This window comes from Eschrichtius robustus, chromosome 8 (genome assembly GCF_028021215.1).
Source record: "Eschrichtius robustus isolate mEscRob2 chromosome 8, mEscRob2.pri, whole genome shotgun sequence".
Taxonomy (NCBI): Eukaryota; Metazoa; Chordata; class Mammalia; order Artiodactyla; family Eschrichtiidae; genus Eschrichtius; species Eschrichtius robustus.
This window is the reverse complement of record NC_090831.1, coordinates 107,956,575-107,981,381: the sequence shown is the minus strand read 5'-3', so window position 1 is coordinate 107,981,381 and position 24,807 is coordinate 107,956,575. Positions and strand designations below refer to the sequence as shown.

At 37.0% G+C, this 24,807-nt stretch overlaps 1 protein-coding gene across 4 annotated transcripts in view; it reads left to right on the top strand.

Moving 5' to 3' along the window:
* Positions 1 to 24,807, top strand: part of CEP41 (centrosomal protein 41) — a 48,944-nt gene that overhangs the window by 10,302 nt on the left and 13,835 nt on the right. For 2 of the 4 annotated variants that reach the window (XM_068549457.1, XM_068549456.1), the window contains exons 2-5: positions 3,327 to 3,390; positions 16,466 to 16,513; positions 20,712 to 20,773; positions 22,397 to 22,466. In XM_068549457.1, coding sequence (XP_068405558.1) covers positions 3,327 to 3,390; positions 16,466 to 16,513; positions 20,712 to 20,773; positions 22,397 to 22,466 — 244 coding nt within the window. Of the gene's footprint in view, positions 1 to 3,326; positions 3,391 to 16,219; positions 16,514 to 20,711; positions 20,774 to 22,396; positions 22,467 to 24,807 lie in introns of those variants that run through there. The other 2 variants (XM_068549455.1, XM_068549459.1) reach the window with 2 other exon arrangements.

Here is a 24,807-nt window from a genome sequence, read left to right as displayed (position 1 = left end):
CTTACTTGATGTTGGTAGCACACCCACCACCCAGTTCTGACAACCTAAAATGTCTCCAGACATTGACAGGTGTCCCCATGAGTTGGGGGAGCAAAATTGCCCCTGTTTGATCTAGAGGATCTACAGTGATCTACAGGATAAAATCTAGGTTTCTTAGCATGGATACAAGGCCCTTTGTGTTCTGCCCCTGCCTGCCTCTTCAGCCTCATTTGACCCCATATTGCCCACTATCCTCCAGGTCTATCAGTTACCAGGAACCCTGGAGCTCCCACCCACCACTCCTTTAACTTGACTAACTTTCTCAGCCCTCGGATTTCAGCTCAGAAGTCACCCCTCAGGAAATAGTTCCTGACTCTTTTAGTCTGGATTAGGTGCCAATCTTACATGCTCCTGTTGCACCCCCTGCTTCCCTCTGCTTGTTCATCATGCAGTGTGACGTCTGTTCACTTGTCTCTCTTCCCAGCATCAGCGAGAGCTGGATGGGAAGGACTGTGTTTTGTTACCTCTGTGTCCTTAGCACGGTGGCTTACTCCTAGTAGGCATCCAGTAAATGTCGACTGAATGAATTGTTGGTGCTCAATAAGGCTTTGTTGAATGAATGAATAGTCCTCCTTGAAACAGCTGCTTTTCTCAGCTCTTTCACTTTCCACCATTCCATCCTGTTTATGTAATTGAAAAAAAGCTAGTTGGTCAGTAGGTCAAGAAACAGTCACCCCCAAAGCAAGGATTTTAAGGAAAAAAGTCTGGCAGTTCCATAAACTCTGTGGTGCACTGCGTAGAGTGGAACACAAATAGTTTTACGTTATGGTTGGTACCAGAAAGTCAGGAACAAGAATTTGGACCAAAATGGGAAAATGGGAAAGAAACACTACATTTTTGTACTGTAGCATATGGATTTCTCATTAGTCTATGTAAGGGAAAACCGGGGGTGGGAAGGGCTCAGCGACTGCAGCTGTCCACACTCTCTCCCCCCATCATTCTGCTGCCACCACACCTGGTCCCCAGAGACACCCTCACTTCTTAGCTATGTTGGCTGAGGTATGGACAAATCCCCTTGGTTCAGCAGAGACTAGCCTGGAATCTTTCAAAGGAGCTTTGCTAGGAAACTAGTGGGGAAAACAAAACAAAAGTAAAAACAGGAAACAGCATATAGAAATTATGAAAATACAGAGAGGAATTATAAAAATACAAAGGAAGGAAGGAAAACGAAAGACAGAGAAAAAAGAAAATCCCTTAGCTTAAGATAACTAAATTCTAGTTTTAGCTTTCCTAAATTTACCAGGCACATGTTTTCCCCTGGGTTTTTTGTTTGGTTTTTTGTTTTTGTTTTGTTTTGCCACAATATTGCCTCCCTCTGAAGAACTCATCCTACAGTCCCCCTTTTCAGTCTTTGAGTATTTTCCTTTTCTCACTTAAGAATCTTCTCTTTCTTCGTCTAAGAGGGAGTTGGAATTAGCATTGGCCACTTCTCTTACCGATGGGGGGTTACTGATCAGAAGGAGAAAGGAGCTTTCCAGCCTTTCTCTGAGGATAAAGTAGCTCAGGGGTTCTACTTCTGAGGACCACTGCTAAGCGTCCATGACAAAGGTTTTACTTGCCTGGGGTGAAATGAAAAACACAGACAATATCAAGGAGATTTTTAGTAGCACTAAAGGACTGACATTTTATTCTGGGATTTTTTTTTCTTTCCTACTTTTTAAGTATTAAAATAGCAGATGGTAGTTGTGAGGTTTTGCTTTGTTTTTGATGTCCTTGTCAAAATTAAATGTTGATAATTCTCTGTAGGTACCCCAGTTTTAAAAAATTCTTCCTGGTCTCTGAAATCCAGAACTCTGACCAATAGATATTCTGTAAGACATTGAAGTGTACCCTATTTTTTTTATGCTTTGTGGGTCATTTTAAAAGGTATTTTAATATGTAAATTTATTTTTCCATCCTCCAACAGGACATGCTGTAGTTAACTGTGTTTTCAAGGGCAAGTGATACAGGTTTTAAAGTTTGATGTTCTGTTCTAAGGAACTAAGTAGTTGCTGTAATATAATGCTCATTCTAGATATTCATTTATTGGTTGAATATCAATAAATGTGCCCACCATGTGCTAGGTACTGGGTGAAAACAAATTTGAGTAAGTTATCGTCCCTGCCTTCAAGGAAATCCTAGACTAGGGAAGAAGGTCGAGGTGTGAACAATAGTACAAGGTGTCAGTACTCTAGGAACCAGAGAGAAAGTACCTAATTCCACCTTGGACAGCTTTATAGAGGAAGTGAAGTGTTACCCGTGGACAAGTTGAGGAAAGGCATTCTAGGCAGACATTTGCTAAGACTGGAAACCTGAGTGAGTGTGGCATATTTGGGGAACATTTGGGCAGCCTCAACTTGGGAACATGTGGGAGAGTGGCAGAAGATGCAGCTGGAAGGGTATTACCCAGTTTGAATTTCCTATTCCACAGCTACCTGTTACTGAACATATGCTTTTCATACTTGTAGTCCAGAAAAAAGCCTGAGCAAGAAAACTGTATTTTGTAATGTTTTTATTCATTAGCCTTCCCTTACTTAATGCCTTTTGAAAATGCCACTGAAATTTAATATGGGTAAATGCCTCGTACTGGGATTCAGAGTTTACTCCCAGAGCATAGGACAGGGGAGACCTGACGTAGCATTTTGCTGACCATAAACTTTCCTTGAGCCCATGATACGCCCCAGCTGCCCCGAGAGCAGATGCCATCGTGGTGACTTCTGTGGAGCATCAGACTCAAGGCAAGCAGCGGGTCCTGGCCTGGCAACATCTGGGCACTGTGCTCAGGTCTGCGTGCCACTTTTTAGGGCACGTGTGGATAAAATCTAGAGGGTATCCGAGAAGATGGCCTACAAACCATCATATAAAGAGTAAAATTAAAAAGAACAAAAAAAAAAAAAAAAGAACAAGAGAGCTGCCTTTAGTTATTTTAATGGATTGCTTGAGGCAGGATGGAATGGCTTATTGTAGGTTGTACCAGTGGACTGGATGGAAACTAGATCAATTTTGACTCAGTGTTGGAAATAATTTTTAAGAGCTTTTTTTCCTAATTACATAGCGCCATGAGATTATTTTGACAAAATATGGAAATGTTTTGACAGAAACATGGTAACCATCTTCACCTGTGGAGATACTGTAGTGTGAAGTGTCCTATTTTAAGGAACGGTTGGACCTCTAGAGCTCCTTCCATCTTTAAATTCAATGAAATTTTAGCATTTGTTCTAATTTTTAAGGTATCTTATCTCTTTCTCAACTTTGCCACCCTTACCCTTACATTAACCCAATTATTTGTGAATTTTCTTATTTTTTAGTATCTGACAAAAAGGATACCACAAAACCCAAGGTATCAGCATGTCAAGTCAAGACTAGACACTGGTAAGTAAAGACTAGAAAATAAAAACTTAAAAAAAATCTAAGAGCCGCTTATTGACAAAAAACAGCGTGTCATGCCTGGTATAAATCATAGCTAAAAGTTTCTTACTGTCTTGGCTGATGTTTTTCTGAGCTCAGGACTTATCTTTGAAAGCTATTTTTCAGATTATCATTAAAAATCTCCATTCACATAATTGAGCTTACTATAAATTGAGAAACTGATAAAAACAGTGTTTAATAAGTTCCAGGACTGAGGCTAATAAATATCAGGACATCAACCTCTATTTTGGAACACCTTAAGTATCTTCCTTAAAACTGGGAGTAATAGATTATACTTGTGCATGTTTGTTCAATTCCATATTTGCAGAGTGCAACTACATGCAAAGTTATGGGCTACAGGACATGTAAAGATGAGTATGAATTGTGATTTTTGTAATCAAAGAGCTTAGATTCAAGTGGAGTCAGACAGACTTGAATGAGTAACTAAACTACCAGGCAAAATTAAATTAGTGCTGCAATTCAGGTAAAATGAAATTTAAGAGTGCACTACTGCTTATTTCCATGCTGTTGACATTTTTCAGTGTCATGATGAAAACCACTCCCCAGATCCCTGGTGGATTTTCAGTCTTGTGAGATTTTGGTTGGTTGGTTAGTTTTTTTCAACATCTTAAAGTCTGCTGTGGAAAATCCATCCTATTAAGATGGTTTTGCTAGTGGATAGGGGTACCACATGCCTTTAGCAATACTGAATTTTCTACCAGTAACCTCAAGACAACTGAGAAAATAAACTGAGATGTTGACTTTGTTTAAATCTCATTCATTTTGCCTTTCTCTTTCTCCAGTCTCCTTCAAAATTACTGTCTTCTGTTATGCATGTTTCCCCAAATAAAATAGACTTAAATTAAATGTTTTAAATGAACCACACTTGCAGATACTATTTCTTGGGACCTTTCTTTCAAACATTTTTGTGCTGTACAGATATTTATCCTTGCAAATATCCTGTTTGATGGGAGGTAAAAAATGTTATCTCTGTCTTTGAGGAGGAGGAAATTTTAGTCCAGAGATTATGTGATTTACCTGAAGTTCAATAAAGGAGATAGAACTAGGATTTGTGTGCAGGATGAGGAAGTCGATGTTGGAGACCTGGTGTGAAGTCCTGGGTACTGTCACTTCAGCCATGCTGTCCCAGTGCTTCCTCCATCCTCATTTCTTCTATCACAAATGCCTTCAGCTCCTCTCCCTTTATTTGCAACTGTGACCCACCTTTCTGGAATAAGTTATTCTGAGAGGGAAGTACTTTGATTAAAAATACCGTATTTTCTCTGAGCAGTACGGACAACGTTTTAAAGACTGCTTAATGCATTTCTTTTGGAACCTTCTTAAAATTAAAATTTGTAAGAGCTGAAGTCTTTTTCAGATATATAGGTTTGTCTATAGCTTCATTTTTTTTTTTCTCCTGGAAGTTGAATTGAGTTTTGTGAATGAAAACTGACTTCTTTCCCTTCAATTCCTCAGTTCATAACCAAAGTTTGACTCAATAATGGTACCTGAAATTAATTTCAATTTTTTGGAAATTGAGATATTTCTATCTGCTTTTTATAATACAAAGTAATTGCCTATCTCCTTTTATATTTTGAGGTTTTTAATCTAGTATTTTTGCTAATTAAACTTTTTATTTTGAGGTAATTGTAGATTCACATGGAATTGTAAGAAATAAAACAGAGATTCCTTGTACCCTTTACCCAGTTTCCTATAGTAACATCTTGCAAAACTGTGCTGCGCTATTCCAACCATGATATTGACATTGATAAATACAGTCTGGCTACAGAACATTTCCATGACCACAAGGATCCCTCATATCCACTTTCCACCCTCACCTGTGCCTTAACCCGTGGCTACCACTAATCTGTTCTCCATTTCTATAGTTTTGTCATATCACAAATGCTATATAAATGGAATCATACAATACATAAGTTTTTGGACTGGATTTTTCCCTCAGCAAATTCTCTGGAGATTCTTCCAGGTTGTTGCTCGTATTAGTAGTTCATTCCTTTTTATTCCTGAGTAGTATTCCATGGTGCATTCCATACATGCACCACAGTTTAACCATCTTCCTGTTGAAGGACATTTGAATTGTTTCCCCTTTTTGATTATCACAAGTAAAGGTGCTATAAACATTTGTGTACAGATTTTTGTGTGAAAATAAGTCTTCATTTCTCTGGGATTAGTGCCCAGAAGTGCAATTTCTAGATTGTATGGCAGTTGCATTTGTAGTTTTTTAAGAAACTGCCAAACTGTTTTCCAGAGTGGCTGGACCATTTTACATTCCCACCAGCAGCATATGAGTGATCCAGTTTCTCCACATCCTCACCAGCATTTGGTGGTGTTGCCATTTTTAATTTTAGCCATTCCTATAGGTGTGTAGTAGCATATTATTGCCCTTGTGATTTGCATTTCCCTAATGACTTATGATGTTGAATATCTCTTCCTGTGCTTATTTGCCATTTGTGTATCTGTATACCTTCTTCAGTGAAATGTCTGTTCATGTTTTTTGCCTGTGTTCTAATTGGATTGTTTGCTTTTTAATTGTTGAATTTTGAGTGTTCTTTATATATCCTAGCTACTAGTCCTTTGTTGGATACATGGTTTGCAAATAGTTTCTGCCAGTCTGTAGCCTGTCTTTTCATCCTCCTAACAGGGTTTTTCAAAGAGCAAAACTTTTCAATTTGGGTGAAGTCCAGTATATCAGTGTTTCCTTTTATGGATCATGCTTTTGTTGTCAAGTCTAAGAACTCTTTGCCTAGTCTAGGTATCAAAGATTTTCTATATGCTTTTTTCTAAAAGTTTTATATTTTAAGTTTTACATTTAAGTCCATGATACATTTTGGTTTAGGTTTTACACTTAAGTCCATGATACATTTCTGTATAAGATGTGCAACTTAGATTGAGATTAATTTTTTGATTGTGGATGTCCAATTGCTCTAGCACCATTTGTTAAAAAGGTTACCTTTCCTCCGTTGAATTGGTGTGTTCACCTTTGTCAGAAGCAAGTTGGGCATATTTACGTGCATCTATTTCTGGGTTCTGTATTCTGTTCCATTGATTTATGTGTCTATCCCTCTGCCAATACCACAGTCTGGATTACTGTAGCTATATAATAAATTGGATACTTAAAATTGGTTAGACTGATTAGTCCCACTTTATTTTTCTTTACAAAATTATTTTAGCTACTCTAATTCCTTTGCCTTTCCATGTAAATTTTAGAATAATCTTGTTTACATTTACAAAGAAATATTGCTGTACTTTTTTATTTTTATTTTTATTTTTTTAAAAAAATTTCATGAGTGATTCCTGGGTGTAGTCATGATTCCTCACTGTGTGTTCTTTTTTTTTTTTTTTTAATTTATTTATTTATTTTTGGCTGTGTCGGGTCTTCGTTTCTGTGCGAGGGCTTTCTCCAGTTGTGGCGAGCGGGGGCCACTCTTCATCGCGGTGCACGGGCCTCTCACTGTTACGGCCTCCCCCGTTGCGGAGCACAGCCTCCAGACGCGCAGGCTCAGTAGTTGTGGCTCACGGGCCTAGCCGCTCCGCGGCATGTGGGATCTTCCCGGACCGGGGCACGAACCCGTGTCCCCTGCATTGGCAGGCGGATTCTTAACCACTGCGCCACCAGGGAAGCCCTGTACTTTTTTTTTTGTATTTATTTTATTTATCATTTATTTTTGGCTGCATTGGGTCTTTGTTGCTGCGCGCAGGCTTTCTCTAGTTGTTTCTTTCATCAGCATTGTATAGTTTTCAGCATGTAAATCCTATACATGTTTTGTTAGATTTACACATAAGTATTTACTTTTTCTGAGCAATTGTAAATGGTATTGTATTTTTAATTTTGGTGTCCATGTGTTCATTGCTAGCATATAGAAATGTAGCTTATTTTTTATATTTATCTTGTATCCTGAGACCTTGCTAACTCACTTATTAGGTAAAGGAGAAATTCTTTTGGTAGATTCCTTGGGCTTTTCTATGTAGACAGCCATGTCATCTAAAAAAAGGCAGTTTTATTTCTTCCTTTCCAGTTTGTATGTGTTTTTTTCCTTTTATTGCCTTACTGTACTGGCTAGAACCTCCAGAACTATGTTAAATAAGAGTGCTTAGAGCGAACATCCTTGTCTTTACCCCAAACTTAGTGGGAAAGCATTCAGTTTTTCATGATTAAGGATAATGTTAGTTGTATCAGGTTGAGGAAGTTTCCTCCTGTTCCTATTTTTCTGAGAGTTTCTATCCTGAATGACTATTGAATTTTATTGAATGCTTTTACCACATCAGTTGATATAATCATATGGTTTTTTTCTTTAGCTTGATAATATAGATTACTTTGATTGATTTTTAAATATTGTACTAGTTTTGTATCCATAGAGTAAAACTCACTTACTCATGGTGTATAATTCTTATTATATGTTGCTGAATTCAATTTATTATTTATTACAGATTTTTGTGTTTATATTCATGAGGGACATTGGTTTGTAGTTTTGGGTTTGTTTTTTGGATTGTCTTTGCCTGGTTGTAGTATCATTGTAATATTGGTCTCATAAAATGAGTTGGGAAATGTTCCCTCCTGTTTTCTGGAAGAGATTGTATATTATTGGTGTTAATTCTTTCTTAAACATTTGATAGAATTGTCCAGTAAAACTATTGGGCCTGGAGGTTTCTTTTTTGAGAGTTTTTAAATTTTGAATTTAATTTTTTGATAGTTATGGGGATATTCAAATTGTTTGTTTCATATTGGATGAGTTGTGGGTTTGTGTTTTTAGAGGAAGTAGTACATTTCATCCAAGTTTTCAAATTTATGTGGGTAGAGTTGTTTGTAGTGTTCCCTTATTATCCTTCTAAAGTCTGTAATATCTGAAGTGATAGCCCATGTTTCATTCCTGATGTTGGAATGAACCTTTTCTCTTTTTTTTCTTCACTACAGGTTTGTCCATTTTATTGATCCTTTCAAAGAACCAGCTTTTGGTTTCATCAATTTTCTCTTTGTTTTTCTGTTTTAAATTTTATTGATTTTGCTCTTATCTTTATTATTTCCTTCCTTCTGCTTATTTTGCTCTTGTTTCTAGATTCTTGAGGTAGGAGTTTAGATTATTGATTTAAGAGTTTTTCTCTTTTTTAATGCATGTAGTTAGTGCTGTAAATTTCTCTCAGCACTGATTTAGCTGTGTCTCACAAATTTTGATATGTTGAATTTTCATTTTCATTTAGTTCAGTGTATCGTTTTATCTCCCTTAAGACTTCCTCTTTGATCCATGGATTATTTAGACATGTGTTGTTGTTGTTTTATAAATTTATTTGTTTATTTATTTTTGGCTGCGTTGGGTCTTCGTGCTGCACACTGGCTTTTCCCTAGTTGCGGTGAGCGGGGCCTACTCTTTGTTGCAGTGTGCAGGCTTCTCATTGCGGTGGCTTCTCTTGTTGTGGAGCACAGGCTCTAGGCACGTGGGCTTCAGTAGTTGTGGCGCATGGGCTCAGTAGTTGTGACTCACGGGCTCTAGAGCGCAGGCTCAGTAGCTGTGGCGCCCAGGCCTAGCTGCTCCGCGGCATGTGGGATCTTCCCAGACCAGGACTCGAACCCATGTCCCCTGCATTGGCAGGTGGATTCTTAACCGTTGCGCCACCAGGGAAGTCCCGTGTGTTGTTTAGTTACAAATGTTTGGAGATTTTCCTGTCATCTTTCTGTTATTGACTTCCAGTTTGATTCCATTGTGGTTGGAGAATGTACTCTGTATATTTTAACTTTTTTAAATGTATTGATGTTCATTTTATTGCCCAGGATATGGTGTATCTTGGTATATGTTCCATGGGCACTTAAAAAGAAGCATAGTTTTGCTTAGTGTATTCTTTGTTTTGTCCTGATAGTCCGAGACTCCTTTTATCTTTTCCTTTCTAATTAGAGAGCTTCCTTTAGCCATTCTTTAGGATAGGTCTGCTGGTGACAAATTCTCTTAGTTTTCATTCATCTGAGAATGTCTTGATTTCCTTTCATTCCTGAAGAGTATCTTCTCTAGGTATAGGATTCCGGGTTGGCAGTTCTTTTCTTTCAGCACTTGAAAAATATTGTGCCACTTTCTTCTGGCCACCTGATTTCTGATGAGAAATCTCCTGTTATTCAAACTGTTTTTCCCTTATGGGTAAGGTGTCATTTATCTCTTGCTGCTTTTAAGATTTTTTTTTCTTTAGTTTTCAGAAGTTTAACTATGATATATCTTGGTGTGCATTTCTTTGGGTCTGTCCTGTTTGGAGTTTACTCAGCTTCTATATACATCTGAAGTTCATGTCACTTGCCAAATTTGAAAAGTTTTCAGCAATTATATTTTGAGTACATTTTCAGCCCCAGTCTCTTTCTCCTCTTTCTGGTACTTTGATGGCATCTCATCACAGTCCAGCAAGGATGGAAATCAAGGCTCCCCATCTGGCCTTTGCTGGCAGTTAAGAGTAGGACATAGCTTTTCTGTGGAATGTGGCTGGAAAAAGGCAGTTATTATCTAATAGTTTTCTGTCTTGCTGTCCTTTGGCTGGAGACAGCAGGCTTTTGTTAGGGACATTTTTGGTCTGTTCGTTGGTATTTCTGGGTTTCTGGCTTCTTCAGCTCCAAGTCTAGTGTATATGAGGCAAAAAACAAACAAACAGACAACACCCAGGTAACTCAACCATTATGTCATTCCTCGGGTCCTGAGGTCCCTAACCAGTCTGCCTTCCTCTCTCTACCTATTAGAGTCTCCTTATGTTTGTTTTATGTATAATGTACAGGATTTTTTTAAATTGAAGTATAGTTGATTTATAATGTTGTGTTAGTTTCTGGTACACAGCAAAGTGACTCTGTTTTTTATATATATACTATATATTCTTTTTCAGATTCTTTTCCATTATAGGTTATTACAAGATATTGAATATAGTTCCCTGTGCAATACAGTAGGACCTTGTTGTTTATCTATTTTATATATAGTGGTGTGTATCTGATAATACCAAACTCTTAATTTATCCCATCTAGGATTTTTTTTTTCCATTCAATCTTTTTTTCTAATTGGTGTGGTTTCTTAAATTGAGATATAATTTACAAATCATAAAATTCAACCTTTAAAAGTGTACAATTCAGACATTTTTAGTACATTCACAAGGTTGTGAAACCATGACCACTATCTAATTGAAGAATTTTTTGTCATCCCATAAAGAAATTCCATACCCAAAGTAATCATTTCCCATTCCTTACTTTTACCAGTTCCTGGTAATCACTAATCTATTTTTTGTATCTATGAGTTTGCCTCTTCTGAACATTTCATATAAATGGAATCATACAATATGTGACCTTTTGTGTCTGGCTTCTTTCACTTAGCATAATGTTTTCGAGGTTCATCATTGTTGTAGCAGGTATCAATACTTTATTCCATTTTATTGCCAAACAATGTTCTTTTATATAGCTATTTCGCATTTTGTTTATCTACTTATCATTTGATAGATGTTTGGTTTGTTTACGCTTTTTGACCACAATGCTGTTAAAACATTAGTGTACAAGTTTTTGTGTGAACATACGTTTGCAGTTCTCTTGGTTGATGTACCTAGGAGTTGAACTGTTGGTCAGACGTTAACTCTGTGTTTAATTTTTTGAGGAACTGCCAAACTGTGTTCCAAAGTAGCTGCACTTTACATTCCCACCAGCAGTGTAGGAGGGCTCTTTTTTTCTCCACATCCTCAACAATGCTTTTTATTGTCCATCATTTTGATTATAGTCATCTTCGTGGGTATGAAGTGGTATCTCATTGTGGTTTTCATTTGCATTTTCCTAATGAGTAATGAATGATGTTGAGCACCTTTTAATGTGCTTATTGGCATCTGTATATCTCCTGTGGAGAAATGGCTATTCATATCATTGGTTTTTTAGTTGGGTTACTTGTCTTTTTATTATTGAGTTATAGGAGTTCTTTTATATACTCTGGATAGTAGACACTTATCAGGAGTATAATTTGCAAATATTTTCTCCCATTTTGCGGGTTGTCCAGGGATTTTGTTGCACTTAGCTGGAGGAGTAGAGAAAAGTACATCTACCTCATGTTCCTGGAAGCAGAAGTCTACCAAACTAGTTTTATAATGCCTTTGGAAGGGCCAGAGTATGCTTCATTGCTTAAAACTCAACATATTTTAAAGTCAGTGTGTGAGAAATCTAATTCTAGTGTTTGATTTTTTGTTTGTTTCAGATTTAGAAATTATTTTAAAGTCAACTTAAGGGAAAGATTTTAATTTTTTTTCTATTTATTTTTGTGACTTACCTCCCTGTGTATTCAGTACAGTGGCCTGTGGGTTATAAGCCAGGACACAGATCCCTTTAACCCTCTGGATAGCCATCAGGGCCTGAGACAGCCCAAACCTCAGCATTTTGTCCAAATATTATCACTTATATATGTCTGCCATGAGGCGAAAAGTGTGAGGAGTCCTGGTTATGAAAACACCAGAGTGACTTTAAAGGTCAAGTAAAAGTAAGAAACTCCTGTCTGTGGTATGATTTTAAGCTCTGCAGTCAGAGAAGTGGAAATAGGCACGGTAATGAGTGAGCATTTCTCATTTCTAGGCTAAATAGATGGGTCTTTAATCTTTTCTTACCAAACAGTGAGCAATTCAGAGTTAATCACAAGAAATCAAGAATTTCGTGGCCTCTCCTGTCTTCACCCAAATCACCTTCTACTGAGCTCTTCAAAGACTGATATCTTCTTCCTGGGTAAAGATAATTTTTTATTTCTATCCTTCTGATGCTACTTCTCTTATAAACTCAAACACCAGTGTATAGCCATGGCTAGAAATATCAGAATTATTTTGAACTTCAAATATTTCTTTTGTTCCATAGGTGCCTGAGTGTATGTATCTTACCAGCTCCACAGCATTGCCAGACTGTGCCATGAATGGATTATGCTTCCGATGAAATCCCTGACGGCGTTTTGTTCAGTCTCCACTGCAGGGTTCTTGTGTATTCTCAAGCACCCTCTCTGGGTTTCTGCTCTGTAGCACTGCAGGCTGATTAAGGGACACTTTCCAAACCACAGAGCTCTCCCTTTGTTAGTCTCCTACACTCTTTCATTGCTGGCATTATTCTCTCATTTCAATCTATATTCAGTCTAATTTCAAATTTCTTTAGCTTTCTAAAATTCTGTAGACTATCTCCATTCAGTCTTTTCTAGACTTTTTTTATTTTTTAGAAATTCACCTTAGTTTTCTTATCTCCATACAAACTAGTCATTTCCCTTTTTCTTCTTAGTCTTTACTTTTCCTGAATATCTGCTAATAGCCTTGATCTTAAGCACTCAAACTCATTATAGACTAGGTACTCTTCATTTTTATTTGGTATTTAATTCTGTTTCTTATGTCAAAGGAAGAAATGTATGTGAAAGCCTTTTACAAACCAGAAAGCACTATGCGCTCGTATAACTTATTGAGATTAACAAAGGACCACTGTGCCTCTTTTCAAGCTTTCTGCTCCTTCTGAGCCAAAAGAACTTCTCCGTAGAGGAGGGAAATATTGAAGAAAAATAAAGCAATGGAATTGTCTCTTAGCAACTGAGTTCGTGCCTTATAAATCTTACCCACTTTAGATTACTGCTGCTCAAAATCACTTGCTTTTCTTACTGGCTCAGTTCAAATAATGTTATTAAATTATAGGAAAACAAAGGAAAAAATCTAATGAATGAGTCACTCAGTTCGTCGATTGTGCTCTATCTTTGCTTAGCACTATTGACATAGTTGAGTTGTCTCTTTCTCTTGATTCCAGTTGTAAAACTTTTTTATATATCTTTTGTTGCAACTTAAATTATAGACTAAGTAGAAGCTAAATACCATCTTATACATTTCTAGGTTACCTGAGTCCTGAAACAATATAGGTCATTTAAGTAGTATGTAACATATATGTACTATATATAAATCAGGTTGGGCATAGCTTAGAGAAAATCAGGTATCCAAAAACGCAAACCAAATTGGGGTGTGATTATTTACATTATAATATAATTCATTGTAAGGATTCTTCAGCTAGTAGATCTTCATAGTATTTTTCATTTAGCAAATACTTTTGAGTGCCTCCTACGCTAGACAATGGAAAGGATAAAGATATTCTGTGTGTGTGTGTGTGTGTGTGTGTAAATAGTTGTTTTGGGCTGTCAGTATAATAAGATAGATAAGACTTGCGCACAAATAAGGCAGTACAGTGATAAATGCCTTGTGAGTGGTAAGCCGAGTGCGGTAGAAGTTCAGAGGAGGGAAAGGTCACTTCCAGCTGGGTGAGCTATTATGATTACATGGGCAAGGTGACATGTTAGAGAACCAAAGACTAACAGAGAGTTTGTCAAGTTTAGTAATTAAGGCAAGATTGAAGAGGTAGGTGAGATGTTGGTGCCTTCACGAGTAGAGCAAGGAGTTTAAACTTCAGTCAGTAAGTGATGGGGAGCCGCTGACTTTTTTAAATCAAAGTATTGTCTAGGAAAATTTATCTGGCAGTAATGTGTAATTTTAATTTTAAAAAATTAGTCTGTTCATAGTCTTTTAGGCGCCTTACTTTTGTGTAAAACAAAAATGTGTTTATAAATAAGTCAATTATAGAATTGATTCATTTGTATTCTTTTTAAAAGGTCGTCAAAAAACTATTTTCAGATGAAATTAGATCCAGTAAGATGAGCTGCGTAGTTAAGATATAAGCAGTATGTGAAGTGGGATAAAATACTACTTTTCATACTTTCTAAACTCATTTTTAGAGATTTTTTTGTGTCAATTAGTCATTTCTCCAATTGAAGCAATGCAGAAATCCTCCATATTCTTTTTCTCCCCCCTCTACTTGGATAGAATGAATGGCTGTAATGAAAAGAGCTTCTTATCAATAGCCCTGTTAGATTTATTCTTAATTTAACCAAGTATTTGTACACCTCTGCAAAAGATTTTGTTTCTCTGCCTTCTCCTTTAGTGGGAAAAATAATCAGTAGGAATGACAACCTACCTCACAGGGTCGTTGTGAGGCTCTGCTGGTATGAAGATGAAGTGTTGTGTAAATACTCTGAAAATGTTGATAACTGACTGAGAAATGGATTTTAGACACGTTGTTAGTGGAAACTGCTATAGATTGGAAATGCAATGTTTTAATAATAAAGACTATATAATAAGGTTGGCTATTGTTTTCTGTGCATAGTATGCCTCAGGGAATTTAGAGCATAAAATGGTTCCCACCCGATACTATAAAGGAAGTAACACTTCCTACATATTTACCTCACAGTGAAATCATGTTTTTAAAACAGTACAGCCAGAGAATGATATGTTTTTGTGAGCCATATTAGAAACCAGGAGGTTGGGAGTACTAATCTTGACTTAGTTACTAACTTGCTGTGTCACTGGACAAGTCAGTGATCCTTTTTGTACCTCAGTTTTTTGACGATTCTGGAAGGAGGCCTAAAGCTTCTCCAGCCAAAAGAAACCAACTGCCACATCAACAGCCTGGCACTGTAAGGGACTCAGGAACATATAACCAGAAGCTCCTATGTAAAATAGTTTAAGAATAAGACTGCAGGACGCTGAACAGCACACCATTTGCCCTGTCTTTTACCCCAGTACTGACCAGTCGAGTTCCCGCCCAAGTGCAGAGTTGCAGGGAAGAGGATGTGAGTCTGGGAAGGATTCATGGTTTCCACTGTGGAGATCTGGTCACATCTCAGGTCCATTATAGCCTGAAGAACCTAGAAAAGATCATATTTTGTTCTAATGTTGGTCTTTGATGCTATTTGGACCTCTTCTGAGATGTTCTCAGTGTCTGTCTTGAGAAGCCTCAGCTTCTGAGTAGCCCTGACTACTATCATGTCTCTCTGAGCTTTTGGAAGGATACGGTCTGGGTCCAGGACTACACTGAGTCCTGCTTTTTGGTTCTGATCTGGGGACTGTGTGTCTTCAGACGAAAGAAAAATTTTAACTCAGAATTTTATTCTATAATGAATTCATGACAAGGACTTAATAATAACAAATGATATAAGTTGTTTTTTGAAAATGTACTTTGGGTTTCAGAGCAAGGATTTTCTTTCTCTGCTTCTGACCTAAACATGAAGAAAAGTTCAGAATAGTGCTTGAAAACATCAGTTCATGCCATTAATTGGAAGCATTTCTTTTACCTGAAGTTGTGACTGAAACTGACTAGCTCCTCTCAAGGCTTAAAAGTTAGGAGCACAATTTTAGAAATGAGAAATTATTTTGAATGTTTTCCTCTTTTGCGATACCTTTCAGGTGCCAGATAGAGCTTGCTGTGCTGAATTGAATCAAATTGAAGCATGCCTAGTAAAAAATAATAGCCCCTGGCTTGAGAACCAGACTTTAGTTCATTCGGAAACCAGAAGGATCCTGGCCCAGTTTTAATGCATGAAAACTCTCCAAACCACCTTGGCTAGAGCGTAGTGTTGTAGAACCAGGCCATAAAACATGAGGGTTGAGGACTCTCCACAGTGGTGGGAATCTGCTGTTATTTCTCAGCAAATCAAATCCACAGTGAATACTGGTGTACAGACTGTGTGGTCTAGTTCAGGCTGCAACATCAGCATGAATAGTGGAAGACCAAGTTCAGGAAAGAGAAGGAAACCACAAAGATTAAGTGAAGAGGAAAGGGTTGCTTGGGTAGGCACAACGGCACATTTTAGACATTCAGAGGTCATTGCTTCTTTCTCTCCCTCTGCATATCTTCCCCACAAAAAGCTTATGGGGGGAGAAATGGAAGAGGAAAGGCTTAACTCAGAAAGAAAAAAAATCACATGAAGTGATCATTCGTGCTGCCTGGGGGGACTTAATGTTTATTGGGTGTGCACCTCAGCTTAACGCATTTGACCAGAACATTTCCCTGGATTCCTTACCTTTTAATAATGCTGTATAATCCAAAAGACTATTTACTATGTCTGATCCATTTGTCTACTGTAATTCTGTAAAAGCAGAATGGGAAGGCTTAGGGAATACTTGTACTCCATACTGTTTTCACAGTGTTACTCATTTTCTTCCAGGAAAAGCATAGCTAAAATCCTCCTTCTCTTTTTAGGTAGCAGTATGACTAAATACATTGAGAAGCTAGAAGAGATCAAAAAAAGTGAGTAACACTACTGATGGTTTGGGATAATGGAACCCTGTAGTTGCTCTACAAGTTGGTTATTAACGAGCCTAACCACACTCTACAGCTGACACACACACAGAGCTATGGGAGTCAGGTGAGTGTGGCAGGTGCCTAGAAGGATGTGGGAAACACTGTGTGCCATTCTGGTCAGCTGCTAAGATTGTGGTCTTTGAGTCTGAGTTCTACCTGACTTAGATCCCATAGGAGATATTAATGTTGGAATGTGAAATAACCTCTAGTGAAGAACTGAGAACCCAAATTTCTAGTGTCATTGTACTGCAGTCTTTATGACCTGGATTCAAGGTACTTAATCTTTCCTATTTTATTATTTTCTCTATACCTGAGATAGGAGTAATAATAACTTATAACATTCTTTTGAGTATAAATTCGACAGTATTCATGAAAGACTTAGCGGTGTAAGAAAGAAAGAGCTTATTCTTAAAGTGGTGTTATACCTTATAAATTCATTGCAGTTGGCTTTCTTTTAATTAAAAATCATATTTCATGCACATCCTTTTAAAAAACTAATCTTCGGCAAAGATATGCTTCTAGTCATTGAGTGAAAAAATCATAATTTTTCAATCTGTGTCCAAAACAGATGTAAAATGTACACATCAAGGCTAGAATTAGAGAAGTAGGAACATCTATTTTCTAAGATGGATTTGTCCATAGCTTCAGTAGGAGAAGCCAGTGCTCGGGCAGTATTGAGCTAATGGCAGTGAAGAGGTACTCTGATTGATAGCAGTTCAGGACTTGGCTCTGGTAATATACATCTTCTGGGAAGAGAATATTACAAATCCAAAATTCACCAGAACTTTTGTTTTTACACAGCAGGCCTTTTAATTTAAATGATAATGTTCCTGTTCCTTTTGAATTGCTGCAGTATTGAGAAACCCCAGACAATAGATCTGGACTCAGGAGCAGCTTCTTGCTGACTCTGTTATTTGCCACGTTCAACTACAAGGACTGATGCTATAGACATTTGTTTTTTAGTGTGTGATGCCGCAGTATCCTTTTCTTCTTATATATTCTATATTTTAAACATTTTATGCTATATATTTAAAATGTTATATATCTGTAAAATATTCCACTTTAAGTATATATATTTTAAGTGTACATTAAAATTTTAAACTATGGAAAAAAATCTTGTTTACTCACCGAAACGTCATTGTTGTCGTCCTTAATTCATCCATGGCAAGCAAAATTCAACTGGCCTGCTTCTGTCTTGGTTTGTAGCCTCTTTCACCTCCTAAGCGTTTGTAGCTGAGTGTAGGCTCACCTGTCCACACCAAAATTTGTCCCATAAAAATTGTCCCATTCCACCCAGATTGCTGAAACCCTTTTTAAAACAGTTCTTAAAAGCACAATGTGGTTTCTTTAATATCTAAACTTTAAATGGAGCTTATCTCCCAAAAGAAATACCTGTGGATTAGAGTCCTTGAAAATGCTTACTTCACCTTCCTTCTCTAGAAGTTGTGGGCTTCCTTTTAGTAAGACAGCAGGTTCCTCTCACCTTTTACACGCTTTGTGCTGATTCCCTGACTAGAATTACTTCAGATTCTGGTGTGGGATCTATATTTTGGAAGATATTTCCTTCTCTTTTCCCATCTTCTGTTGTAGGTGTTCTTTTGGGTCCGAAGGGAGGAGAATATTGCCTTGTTTCGTGACACCCTAAACCTGTCACTTTTCTCGGATTACCTTAGATGCCATGTCTTTCTGTGAAATCACAAACCTTGTGCTGTTACTTCCTTTGATTTGTCTTCCACTGTGAGCCCAACTTCCCTTTGCTAATAATGTGTTTTAACAGAACCCTGAAAACGCAGAATTCCTTTGTAATCTGAATACTCTTTCAACTCTGCCTGGGGAAAATAGACACACTGTGTCTATTGACCATTCACAAAGCCCATTCTTGGCTTCTAGTGGTTAGATGACACTAGTTGGGCCCAGTGTGAAACATCCTAGATAGTTAGGTCTCTGTCCTTCCAGTAACTCGAGAGAGACGCACTTAGATTCCAGACTTACCAGAGAAGCAAAACTTGATAACATATCTGAAACTAGGATTTTTTGTCTCCATCACAGAGTTTGGGAGAAGCTACAGTAGCAGAAGCTCCATTCTTAAAGCTCTGTTCGCCCTTGCAAGGACAGACTGTCAGAGCTTTCCAAGTTATCCTTTTTATAAAATTTAAAACTTACTGTAAAACGTCTAGCTTGATCTTTTATCTCTGAGTAATAATGTCAGAAAGTCCTAATGATGGCTGTCCTTCTAAACCAGAACCAGGTATGTAGAGTTCAGGCTCAAATGTGCATTGGGATTTCTAGTGCTTATGAGAGGATGCTAGAAACTATGATCGTTAGAAAATAGCAGTGCCTGTTTTCTCGTTTAAGGTGATTTCTATTTAAAGGGGATTTTAATGTGTACCTTTTATACTTAGAATGTGAAGAATTGGAGAAGTATTTCAAACTATGTTACTATACCAAAAGAATATCAGTGGATAAATGCCACAGTGCAAACTACTTTGAAAGCTGTTGACTGTTTTCATTGGCTGATTTATTGCCATTTTGCTTTACGTAAATGACTTTTGGTGGGCAAGTTGGTGGCAATTGAGAGAAATACTGTAGTCGTTCACTTGCACTTTTTAAAGCTTCTGCTCAGCTTATTCGGGTCTGCATCCTGGTGGGTTTTAGAAGCTCCTTTGCATCTTGTATCTAGAAGAAGCTGTTTTAAGAATTTTCTGGAAGAAAGGTCAATTTTTAGCCAAATTGCTATCTTTAGGACATTTTAGAACAGAGAAGCTTTAATTCCCATAAGAAAGAGTCTTGATATATTTACAGAAGGCCTGTTTTTAAGGTAATATCATTTCCCGACTCTGAGTCGCAAGCTATTTGGTAAACCAAGCTAACATTATCCTCCAAAATAACTATTTGGTCTGTGCTGGTTTTTTGGAAAATTCATGGAAATGATTAGTATCACCAGGTAAATAATCTTAAGTACCTTTAATCCTTTCCTTTGTTGCTAGGAGTCTTGGTTTATGAGACAGTGAAGGCCATAGTAATTATCCAGCTAACCTTTAGTAATTCTGAAATAATGAGGCAGTATTTAAGGAGTCAAGGACACCAATATATAAACCTAGAAGAGGAGTGAAGGGAAAGGGTAGGCAGGAGTTCAACGCTGAAAACTCTTCAGAATTGGCAAGTCATCTTCAGAAAAGTTTAGGGAAGCCAACTTTTAATATGCCTCTATGGGACAAATAATAAAGTGAGATTGGCTAAATTTTTTAAAACTGTTTAATATGATATGAAGAATTATTAACACAAACAAATGCAAAAGTACCCCCATTGAGTTATGTCTCAGAATTGTAAAGATAACACTGAGTAAATATTGATGTTTTCAGTTGATTTTTCTTTTTTTAAATTGTGGTTAAAAAATACCCACATAAGAAAATTTACCATCGTAACCTTTTTCAGTGTACGGTTCAGTAGTGTTAAGTATATTTACTTTGTTGTACAATAGATCTCCAGAACTTTTTCATATTCAAAACTGAATAGGTAGATTTTTATTGAAGTGGAGTTGAGGGAAAATTGATATAAGAGATTATCACAACCAGTTACAGGTTTGTGCCCAGCATTGTACTCCAGGAAAAAAAAAAAGGGTTGGCCTGTGTCTCTAGCATAGTTTGTAACCTCAGGAATAGAATTGTACTCTTTTCAGGGCAGAGATAGAATAGTAAATGTCTTACCAGCTCTTGACCTAGGGCAACTCAGCTTCTCTGGGTCTCTGTCCTCATTTGTAAAATGCAGATGTTTATTCCCTGCTTATTCTGAAAAGGATTTAAAGGGCTTACAAAAAATGCATGCAATACAATATGGTCAAAGTAGAGACAGCATAGTAAGGAAAATGGTACACAAATAAAGGGGAGGGGTAAAATCTTTAGATCCAAAAAGGTGGCTTATAAATTCAGCTTGAGGCTTCTTACTGGCCAAAGCAAAGGAATAAATGAAAAGGTGATATAATACCTGCCATGCTTAATTCTGAGGATATCATGAGGATCAAATGAGATAAAACATGTAAATAACTTGAAAAATATACCATATAACTTGATGACTAGAAAGAATTAATATCTCTGAGAAAGCAAAAGAAGCCTGGAAAAAATATTTGTCCTGTTCTGCTTTTCAGATTATAGATACAAAAAAGATGAGCTTTTTAAGAGACTAAAAGTTACAACTTTTGCCCAGCTGGTAAGTTTAATGATCTTCCAATGGAGTAAAGACTTTCTAATTTGTGCTGCTTTATGTGAGTATTTCTAAATTCAACTCTAGGTAATGTTTGCAGAGGGTTTTCTTCTGATTCTTTATATTTCACCTATGAGAGGACTAATTGGTATTTAATTTTCTTTTTTCTTTGATAAGAATTTTTTAAAGTAAAATGTACATTCTCCTTTTTAATCATCAAATTTGTAGTTTAGGTTTTATTTTTCCTTGCCCATTTATCTTAATATTGAGAATCTAGAATTCTGGATTCTTTATTGCTTGGACATTTTTCTCTGTGGAAAGCAGGTGATCTCCCATCTATGACTGGGTTCTTTTTCCAAGTCTTTCTGCCATGGTCCATTTTGTTACTTTAGGAAAGTTGCTTTCTTCTTTCATTTGAAAATTATGGACAAAGTGTCTCTCTGACCCCCAAACAAGGGTTCCAGTGATGTAACTTAAGGTGGATGTTGGGTCTTATGAGCTAAGTCGTGAAAAGCGATTTATTATTTTTTTAATTTGAATTCTACCAAACATTTAGAAAAATTTTTTATTGGAGTATAGTTGATTTACAATGTTGTGTTAGTTTCAGGTGTACAGCACAGTGAATCAGTTTTATTTATATGTATATATATATATGTATATATATATCCATTCTTTTTCAGATTCTTTTCCCATTATAGGTTATTACAGAGTATTGGTTAGAGTTCTTTGTGCTATACAGTAGGTCCTTGTTAGTTATCTATTTTATATATAGTGGCATGTATATGTTACTCCCAATCTCCTAATTTATCACTTCCCCCCAGGCAAAAGTACTTTAAAAACTGTATGTTGGGTATACAACATTGTAATCAATATATTCATAATTACATTTATTTCTTCATTGCATGAAGAATTTCCGATACAATGCTGTTATTTTAAGTATTGCATTTTCAAGAAATAGCATGTTATGTTGGGACTAGAATATGTATGAATGCAGTTTTAAACTCTTACTTACGTTTCGAGTCCAAAATTATCCTTTTGGTCTTTTAAGTTTGTTGTGTAATATTTTAAAGAAATCTTTTCTTCTGGAATGATCATCTGCAGTGTAATTACCACCCCCAAAGTAAGAAGACCTGAGATTTAGTCTCCAGTTGGGGACACTGACATTTTCTTAAAACAGGAGATCTTTTTTTTAAAAATTTTTTTCTGCCTTTATTTTTTTATTTTTTATTTTTAAATTTATTTATTTATGGCTGTGTTGGGTCTTCATCTCTGTGCAAGGGCTTTCTCTAGTTGTGGCAAGTGGGGGCCACTCTTCATCGCGGTGCGCAGGCCTTTCACTGTCGTGGCCTCTCTTGTTGTGGAGCACAGGCTCCAGATGCGCAGGCTCAGTAGTTGTGGCGCACGGGCCTAGCTGCTCCACGGCATGTGGGATCTTCCCAGACCAGGGCTCGAACCTGTGTCCCCTGCATTAGCAGGCAGATTCTCAACCACTGCACCACCAGGGAAGCCCCAAAACAGGGGATCTTTGATGTTTGATATTTCCTCATCTTTTGTTAAAAACAGAATTGCCTCTGTTTAAAGACAAACAAACATACACACTTCTACACGTTTCATTCTTTTTTCTATCAGGTCATCCAAGTTGCTTCCCTATCTGATCAAACACTGGAAGTGACAGCTGAGGAGATTAAAAGGCTAGAAGGTAATGAGAATTGAGGATATGGGGAAAATAACAAATTGACCATTTGTGCTATTGTGTTCACAGGGACTTTGATGTATCTATTTGTAATTAGATTGTTACTCTCTGAGAAATGCTATCTGGTGCTTTGCTAATTCTTATTTCTTTAAAAAAGCCATCTGGTTTTCTGGCTGTAACATTTGTAGTCTTAAATGTTTTAAACGTGTTTAATATACTAATTACTTTTTTTCAACAAATACTTTTAGTGCCTTCTATATAAGTACAGGTCACAGAATTAGGTGCTATGAGACTACAAAGATGAATAAAACACAGCTCTGCTTACGTGGAGTTTGTAGCCCCGAGTGTGCACTGCACATATGTATGTGTATTGGGTGAGGAAAATGATAACAGAAACACAGAATTACTAACATGACAGAAATTCACGGAGGACTAGAAGGAAACCATCGTTTGATGAATATATATTGCTAGGTACTTCACATGAGTTTTCTTATTTAATCTTCTCAAAAACTCTAGAAGGAAGGTACACTGTACAGATGAGAAGCCCAAGCCTCAGAGGTTAAACTTCTTGCTCAAAGCGAACAGCCAATAAGGAATGGACGTAGGATACAAATCTGCATGTCTCTGGTAGCAGCCCGTGTCTTCTCACTGCCTTTATTGCATCCTTATGGGGTCTTGGAATGTGCCTTTCGAGAGATGCAGGGTGCTGTGAGAGCTCTGTATTTTCCAGCTAGGAAACTGAGGTAGGCTTCTTCCAGGCTTTTGAACTGGGCCTCTGCCCCCTTTAGGGGTAGAATCTCAACAGGTGCAAGTTAAGGGTGAGGCTGTCTCAGGCTGAGGAGCAGCCTGAACAAAAGCACAGAGAAGAAGTCCAAGCGTGTTTGGGGAATCTCACAATCCAGTCTCGCTGTGGTCTGAGGGAGGGGTAGGTGCGGGGGTAGGAGATAAGACTAGAAAGATAGATAGGCGCCAGATTTACTTTCTTAAATACCAAGTTGAAAAGAAAACCTCTTAGGTGTTCTGTCATGAAAAGAATTCACAGAGTGAAGGTCTTTATTTTATCCTGAAGTCCTCAGCTGTCAATGTGTGGCTGTTTATTGAAGGGGAATGTGTTTTGTTAAGGTTGATGTAGGCCAGGAATTTGACTTCTGATTTCAAGACAAGTTTCTCAGGAAGTCTGAACACTGGGTTTGTACAACTCGACTGTCATTTCCCTGGGCTTGTTTTTGTTAGGGAGGATAAAAAGAATCTGTAAAAGACAGGAATTTATCTATGACAGATGCCTCTAACACAGCAGAGAAATAAGGGCTCTTTGTAATAGAGATAATTGAGTCTCCTCATACGAGTACTCCCAATTTTAACCTGGTTATATAAGTACCTGGATTTTGTCCTTTAATTCATTGTTGAGATTGCAACACCAGAACATATGGGCACATGCAATTTTCTCTTCTGAGATAAATTTGCAGGCTTTTGTAAAGTAGGACACCATAAGGTGTGAGTAATATTAGTGGTTTTCTAGTGCTCTATACAGAATAATAACTCAGGAATGCCTGTAGAACAGATTGTATCTGTATGCGTATTGGCCAACTTTGAAGGAATAAAAAAAACTCCTTTTATAATGTTTATTGTTTTTTCCTGACTTAAAAGTATATTTCTAGAAAATTAGAAAACTGTAAAAAACATATAAAGAAGAAAATTAAAATAACTAATAAACCCTATTAACATTTTGGTCTGTTTTCCCCACCCACATCCCTACTCTTTGTATATAGTTTTGTATTATGCTGTTTTCAATTAACATTTTATCATGCACACTTTCCTATGTCATTAAATAGACTTCAAAAGCTTAATTGTAAAGGTTGTGTTGTCATATAATGTCTATCCTTTGTATATGCCACATATTTAATTATTCTCCATTGTTGGCCATTAACGTTTTTCTAATTTTTCATTTTTATAAGATAATGCTGCAGTGTAAACCCATAAATGTTTGTATGGTTCTGATTTATTTCCTGAAGATAAATTGCTGCAGATTGTCAAAGGGTGGAACCATTTTAAGATGCTCGGTGCTGATTCCACGTTATCTCCAGAAAGGTTCTACTTGTTTGCATTCCCACCGAGCAAATGAGAAGACCCATTTCTCCCCATCCTAGCCAATGATGAATAATTCTCATTTTTATAAATGTTTGCCAATTTGATGGATGAAAAATGGTATCTAATAGTTTTATTTTGAATTTCTCTGATAGTGTGATTGAGCTTTGCATATGTCTGTGTTTGTTGGTCATACATATTTCTTCTTTTGAGGACATTATATGTCCTTTCCCATTTTTTTTTCTAATGGAATGTTCATCTT